Source organism: Myzus persicae, unplaced genomic scaffold, assembly GCF_001856785.1.
Source record: "Myzus persicae strain clone G006 unplaced genomic scaffold, MPER_G0061.0, whole genome shotgun sequence".
Classification (NCBI taxonomy): domain Eukaryota; kingdom Metazoa; phylum Arthropoda; class Insecta; order Hemiptera; family Aphididae; genus Myzus; species Myzus persicae.
Genome location: NW_019104433.1, coordinates 380,110 through 387,695, shown reverse-complemented (window position 1 = coordinate 387,695; position 7,586 = coordinate 380,110). Strand labels below are relative to the sequence as shown.

The window sequence follows — 7,586 nt, the reverse complement described above, 5'->3', positions numbered from 1 at the left end:
TGGAAAATTATCTGAACCCTCCCCATCACAAATTCCTCTCTGGTCGGTATTAAATATTAATAATATTATTACTATAATCGTGATATTAACTATTATAATAATCAAACCAGAGTATAGAAAGAACGTCGTTCATGAACGCATTTAGTGAACAACACTCGAACGTCACTCGTATTTTTCAAATTGAACGTGAAAGTAGTTTATATTTTAATAAATTTGAACGATTTTTAAGACACTCAATTTATTAACCATTTAATAGGTATATGTTTAAAATATATTGATTAATTATATAATATTATATTACAATACTATTTTCTTATCAAAATTCTTATTATAAAAAAAAAATTAAATGAACTACCCAGTCAATGCATTAATTTTTTCAATGAATGTGAACTTGAAAGCGTTCATTTGAATAAAAACACTAACAAGAATGTGAATGAATTCATTTTTTTAGTTAACACCGAACGGCGAACACTGAATAAAACAATATTATATTTATTTATTTATACTTTAAATATATACCTTCAATATTATTAATTAAAATAAGTTACTAAATAGTAAATACCAGTTCAGTACCTATATAATACTAAGTACATTAATACCCTGGAGCCAATAGAAAACTTTAAAACTTTAGAAGGTATATAATTATATTTAATATTTATATAAACAAATATACATTTTATGGCTAATATTATATAGTTAGTATAAGTTAATTATAACATTTCCATTACTCCATAGAAATAATTAATAGAAGAACCGTTTCCCCTCAGAATTGTTCTTTATTGAAGATGATAATTTATTGAATTTAAATTAAATTCAACATAAATTTATCTACATCGTGGTTACAAGACGTGTAGATATCTTAATTCGTGGTAGGTACCTACTAAGTAGTGACAGTAGAGGGTAGAACACCACAGATATATAAACATATATACATATATATATTATATCTTTAATCATAATGTTTATATATCTGTGTAGAACACCTATTAAATAACCATGCTGTTTTGCCGCGGTGGTATGAACTATGAAAACTAAAATGAAACGCTTATCACACTTATTACACTTATCATTAAAGTACTACGTCGTCGTCTTTATCGCAATTATATCGAAATGGTACGATGGTTTACTGAACAGCGATTCGGTTAAATTTTATTAAGTAATAAATAATAACTAATAAGGAACCTATTAAGAATAAAATCTTTGATAATTATTGTCATTTGTTTGGTACAACTATTGTCTCACTCACTGGGTGACAATGACAAAGGCACTCGGGACATTATTGACGTTCAATCGATACATCGCAGGCAATTAAAGTAAAATTAAATAATTTATCGTGCTTTTCTGTCGTATTTACGAGCTGAATTGTTGAACTTGAAAACGCACCTGTTGTTACAACGCCGATGACTGCTGAGATATCAAAGTTTGGAGTTTGAAAATAATGTTCTCAAGTGATCTCTAGAACCTCTTACTCTCCACCAAGGCTTCAACTAACTCTGGTCTGAAATGGACGCTATGGACTCGATGGATCCGTTGGACATGCCAGAGGATTTGGATTTTGCAGGTTTTGATGGTGAGTTTAGTTCACCATTCTAATTTCTAAGATATTGCGTTTGTTAAACATTTTTTCCATAACCTCTGGTAACACTTCTATCGATTGCATTTTTGTAGAGCTCCTGAACAAGTACAATGAGAAAATGCCGGAAGTTGACACAAAACTGTTCACTGGTGATCATATATTGACAGAGTTTGATGATCCAATGAGTGATCCCACATTATTGGATTTTCCACCACTTGATCTTTCTCTAATTGAACCAGATATCCAAATGTCGCTACCACAAGATACTGTTTCACACATTATTGATACTCCAGTGATTTCACCTTCAGCCATGCTTAACCCATGCCCTAAAGCACCTCCTTTGATTAAGCCTAATCGTAAAGTTATTCAAAAGCCAATTCAACCAAATTATATTATAGAACAAAATGTTAATAAAAAAATAAGGTACATTCAAAAACCTGGAATGCATACTCTCCTTCCAGTGAAAAGTGTTGGACAGATTCACTTACCATCTGACCAAATGAAACAAGTATGTATATAGTATACTAAATATATTATACTTTTCATTATAATAAAAATAAATCAAAATAATTAAGTTATTATTTATTTATAGGTTTTTTTTAATGCACCACTGAACACATCACCTACAATGGTATATACATCAACAAATGGTCAACCAATTATATTAAACAATGCTGCATTTGTTACCACGGGTAAAATATATTATTTTTCTATAAAGGTAGGTATTAAATTAATATTTATTAGATTTTTATGATTTTAGGTATACCAGTTATGATTGATTCAGACATGTCATCTAACAATAATATTGATGTTATGTCAACGAAAGATGAAAAACCACGAAGTTCACATAATGTTATTGAGAGAAGATATCGTACAAGTATAAATGATAAAATTATGGAGTTAAAAGATATGATTCTTGGAACTGAAGCTAAGGTAAATATTGATATTACATAGTTTAAACATTAATTGTTATATTTATTTGTTTATTGTTATATTCTATTATGTTATGTTTGTTAAGCTAAATAAATCTGCTATACTTAAAAAAGCTATAGATTATATTAAATATTTGGAAATGGCTAATGAAAAATTAAAAGATGAAAACAAAATGTTCAAATTAAATATTTCAAAAAAACTAGACCAAAGTCCTTCTACTTTATTACAAGAAGAATACAATAACCCTGGCTCATTGACACCGCCACAATCATATATTTCCGTATCTTCACCAGAAAGATCAGAAGGCGCCTCATCACCCGAGATTGTAATGAGTCCTCACGCAATATTGGTATGACATATTATATTATATTTTATAATATCATGACTTCTTAGTGCTTATGTAATTGTATAAAACATTTTTCTTTTTGATTATAGAGCAATAAATCTGGTAAGAAAGGTATGGCTGACCATTCAAGATTAGTACTTTGTGTGTTCATGTTTGTGGTTGTTGCATTTAATCCTTTTGGAAATTTATTGCCTAGTAGCAATACATCAAATTCTGAATCTTGGGCAGAAAAGGTTGATGGCAGAACAATTTTAAATGTTAAGACTGGTAATTATTATTCAACTCTATCAGTATTGTGTAATAACACAAAAACATAACAATTAACGTGTGGAGTATCTTTATTACTTTATTACTTTATTCTCTAAGGAACAAGCAAAGTAACTTACCCAATACTGCTTTTGAAACACTGTGGACTGTGTATAAATACAATGTTTGCTAAATGATTTATTTCTGGGTTTTAATAAAAATTAATCTCTAGGTATTCCTTATCGATTGCGATAGCTCATCGGTTATTTCGTAGCTGTTACGATTATCCATCAAACAATATATAGTTATTAATTGTTATTGTAAATTTAATTTAATTAAATATATTTAAAACGAAATTAATAAAATATAAATTTAAATTGAATTTTTTTTTAATATTAAAATAATATTTTGCATATTTAAAGACATAAACCATCATATATCTGGTATTTTAAAGGAATATTAAGAGAACATATTGTTTATTTTAGGTGACATAAAAACATCATATTTTAATGTTTTTAAGAGAATATAAATCTGACCTCTAGTGATAACTAATTTTTAGATTCTGGAATGGATGATGGAACATATCAAAGTTATGCTTTTAGTCTATCTATATGGGCATTGAATATTCTTATGATGATCATAAGTCTAACCTGTCTTCTTATTAGTGATCCAATTATATATTCGGATTCAGAAACTTACCAAGAATACTTGCAAATGAGAAAACAAGCTGAAGATAACTTGAATAAGGTTAGTAAAAATGATTTTTGTTATTATAATAGCTCATTCGATCAAATAAATCCAGGGAAACAGAAAAATTGCAGTTCTTGAGCTCTCTAGATGTTTGGAAATTTTTGGTCGGCCAATTTTGACAAGTCGCAAGAAACTTTGGGCTTCATTAATCTGGCAAATTATCAGACAATTTTTACATCAATTTAAAGTGGTTGTACTTCTTAAGAAATGGAATAATGCTGCGTTTAAAAATGTGTATGATACTAAATTAATTAAACAAAGTGAAATATAAGTAATATTTTGTTTACTTCAACAGGACTAACAAGCATGAAACTTTAAATACAGCTAAACAACTCAGTGAAATTTATCATTTACTGCATAAATTGTATTTAATTAGTGAAGCTGATTGGCCAATACCTAATGCTCATTGGGGTATTGGTCTATACTTAGGACTTAGTTCAATTAATATGGCTGAAGCAGCTGGACGACAAATAATTTCAGTTGAAACCTGTGTGCAGTTATATTCAACCATCGCTCTTAATTTTAAAACAATCACATTTAAAGGTGCTGGATTTTTCACCAGGTCGGTTGTTAAACACAAATATATTTTAAACAATTTTTGTTTTTATACAACCTATTACTAACAAAATATGTTGGTTCAATAGGTATTATTTACATAAAGCACAAACCCAAGTGCTGAATTATAATAGATTACCAGCAAATTTGAATTGGCTTACAACTGATCATGGATTTCGATTTTTCATTGATCACAATTGGACTTTTACTCCGACTAATGCTACATCATCATTCACTACACTCTCGGACTGTAATGACCCATTGTCTCATCTAACTAGAGTAGGTAATTAGAATTTATTAATTTTTTCTTAAAATATAATGCCTTTTCTTTTCTTTAGTTTTTCAGAGAAAATACCTTAGAAAAAGCTTTGCAGACCTTAATATCACCAGGGACTAGACAAATTGTTCAAGCTGTTGGTCATACCAAACAACCAACTGTAACTTCAGATGTTTTGTTATATGTACAGCGCATTGTAGAATCTAATTTAATTACAATGAAGCCCAGGATAATTGGAAGCTCAGAAGTAAATGGTAAGACTTATTGCTAAATTTGAAAATTCATATTTTTAATATTTTGTTATATTTTCAGTAGTAGAGGATGAAAAAGTAGCATGGTGGGGAGCAATATTTGCTGCTGGAACTTATTGGATATTAGGTGAAGATAAAGGTATAGATTTGCTGGATAAACATATTTCCAATGTTCCTCCAAGTTTATTAGTTGATCCATTGGCACAAGCTGTATTAGCTGCTTATGAGTATGATTTTTTGTTATCTGGTAATAATAATTGTTTATTTATGTTAATATTTGTTCACAGATGTCGAAATAAAGTCCAAACAATGAAACCTAGGATTTTAGAACACCATTGTCATGAAGCTAGTAAAATATTATCAGAAACTTTAATATTATTGCAGACCAATAAACCCCAACCAATTGTTATAGTAAGTCTAGTATTTAAAATCGTTAAGAATTACGAAAGTTTGAAAAAACGTTTTTTTTTTCTTCCACTAGATGACTTTGTTATTAGCTTGTGACTGGTTATTAGAAACAAGAATGTTGTCATGGCAAGAAGAGTGTAAGAAAATGCCTGCAGGTTATGTTAATTTGGACTTTTTAAACTTAAAAAGCTTCCAAGAAGATTTAACTTCCTTACGAAAAATTGCACAATTTGTCCCAGTAAGTAACTTTTTTTATTTTATAACTTTTGTAGTGGTATACTTCTAAAAACAAATATGCTTTTTGGTATATCAGTTCACTAACGCTTATTGACGTAATTCCGTAATTTGAACACTGTAAGGTATACATTTACTCAGTGGAGGTCAATCGACCCATTTGTTCTCAAAAATATTAAAATTTATTTGGCACACTTGACTCCTTTATTTGAACCAAAAATGTTTAGTAATTGGTGCCTTAGTGACGACATAATTTCTCAAAAAAAATATTTTGATTTTTAATTGAAGCCATTGATAACACTATCCGTTTATTAAATTCGTGTTTTTCTTTGCTAACGCTGATTTTTTGCTGATAATGTCTAGTTCTGTCAAAATAAAAATATTAATTTTTAATTTATAGTTACCTATATTCTGTTGAATAAATGTTTAACGAATTATGAAAAATATTTATAAGATTGTATAATTTGTAGTTTGCTACTGCCAAAGTTTTCTTATATGAAGCAACTGCACGTTTAATGGCTGGAGCTTCACCAACAAAAACCCAACAACTATTTGATCGCAGCTTGAGAAATAGATCTACACGGCATTTTGTCATTTGTACTAAAGGTATGAATTAAGAATAAAAATTATCTCTATATAAGAAAGTTAAGAAAGTAAAGTTCACCTATCATTTTTATTTTTATAGGTAAAGGTGAACAAAGCACAGTTGGTTTAAGGGAGCATGCAACTGCATTATTTATGGCGTGTAAACATTTGCCTATGTCTCTTCTATCACCACCTGGCATAAGAGCAGGTATGTTATCCGAGGCAGCGCGCACATTAGAAAAAATCGGTGATCGGAAAAATCTAATGCAGTGTTACAAATTATTGAAATCAATAACAACCAATTCATCAGGCACGGATTGATTTTGTTTCTATTAACAGTGTTAATGTTTATTTATAGAATTTATTGTTATGGTTTTAAAATTATCCTAAATGTTTTTGCACTTGCTTTTTCATTAAAAAATACAGGATTCAACCTGTAAATAAATTGAAAAAAAAGTATTTTATGTGTTCATTGATTTGCCTTATTACCCAAACTTCAATTTCACCGTGTTAATAATTAACCAACAGTTTCAATGGCTAATTCTGAGTTATTATTTTATATTCGTATTGCATAAATTCAATGAAACTCAAATTTTTGTTATTTCAAAATATAGTATGAACTAAAAAGATTTTAGGTTAGTTTTCCCTTATTTTTAATTAAAAATAAAGGGAGAATTATTTTTAAAAGATGAAAAGTTAAGTATTTGATATTTTAAATTCTGAGCGGAGCGATTTTTCGATTATTTTTTTTTAAATATCAATTAAATTTATTTTTTTTGGGTCAAAAAGTGTGAAAATTTAATACATGGCTACTGGTAATTTTTTCCATATCAGTTGAAAAAAATTAAAAATTCATAAGCATAATTTTTTTTATCAGCATTTAAAGTTTAAATGTTGACAACTTTTATCAAAATGAAAATTGTAAAATGATTTTGTAGTTAAAAATGTATACGTTTTGTACAAAAATGTATACAAGTTCCACATACGCAGTTTTGTCTGTATCTAAAAAATATATAAATAGTTATTTTTTACATACATTTTAAATTCAAATTTGGACAAAATCACATCCTAACTCAAATAATAATGATTTTTGTCATTTAAAGTTCCTTAAAAAGTTATTAATTGAAAGAGTTCAGAGGAGTGTCATGGACTATAGTAACATATCAAAATTTACCAAATTTACGAAAATTGTATATCTCTAAATTAATTGTTACAGTGTAACTGTCTTTTAGTGATTATGGCAGATCTAGTAGGTGTCTAAATATCTAATATTCATCTCAATAATATTTGCCGTGCTCAGCGGCTCTGTGTGCACTGGTTCCAAAACAGCCCAATTTTACCAGTATCACTGATAATATTCAAATTTTAACTTGGCTACTGCATTAATAATAAGTAATAACAATAAAAATATAATATAAAATATCC

At 28.4% G+C, this 7,586-nt stretch overlaps 1 protein-coding gene across 3 annotated transcripts; it reads left to right on the top strand.

Moving 5' to 3' along the window:
• Nucleotides 1-1,089: 1,089 nt before the first annotated feature.
• On the top strand, nt 1,090-6,582 carry LOC111042123 (sterol regulatory element-binding protein 2-like). Of its 3 annotated transcripts, none has more exons than XM_022326629.1 (16): nt 1,090-1,570; nt 1,669-2,084; nt 2,169-2,268; nt 2,337-2,509; nt 2,595-2,858; nt 2,945-3,122; nt 3,661-3,848; nt 3,904-4,085; nt 4,147-4,413; nt 4,496-4,685; nt 4,745-4,937; nt 4,999-5,161; nt 5,222-5,345; nt 5,416-5,580; nt 6,047-6,182; nt 6,262-6,582. In XM_022326629.1, the coding sequence occupies exons 1-16, from the start codon at nt 1,504-1,506 to the stop codon at nt 6,480-6,482; spliced, it is 3,027 nt and encodes a 1,008-aa protein (XP_022182321.1). In that variant the 5' UTR covers nt 1,090-1,503; the 3' UTR covers nt 6,483-6,582. The 3 variants fall into 3 exon arrangements, with proteins under 3 accessions (XP_022182321.1, XP_022182319.1, XP_022182322.1); XM_022326627.1 differs by having other exon boundaries at nt 1,091-1,570; nt 4,996-5,161; XM_022326630.1 differs by lacking the exon at nt 1,090-1,570 and having other exon boundaries at nt 1,978-2,086; nt 2,170-2,268; nt 4,996-5,161.
• The last annotated feature ends 1,004 nt before the right edge of the window (nt 6,583-7,586 follow it).

Bases quoted from the DNA above. Each gene is read 5' to 3' on its own strand.
- LOC111042123 (XM_022326627.1), top strand. From the start codon at position 1,504: ATGGACGCTATGGACTCGATGGATCCGTTGGACATGCCAGAGGATTTG. The intron at 4,938-4,995 runs GTAAGACTTATT...TTATATTTTCAG, and splicing joins TGGAAGCTCAGAAGTAAATG to TAGTAGAGGATGAAAAAGTA. The intron at 5,346-5,415 runs GTAAGTCTAGTA...TTCTTCCACTAG, and splicing joins AACCCCAACCAATTGTTATA to ATGACTTTGTTATTAGCTTG.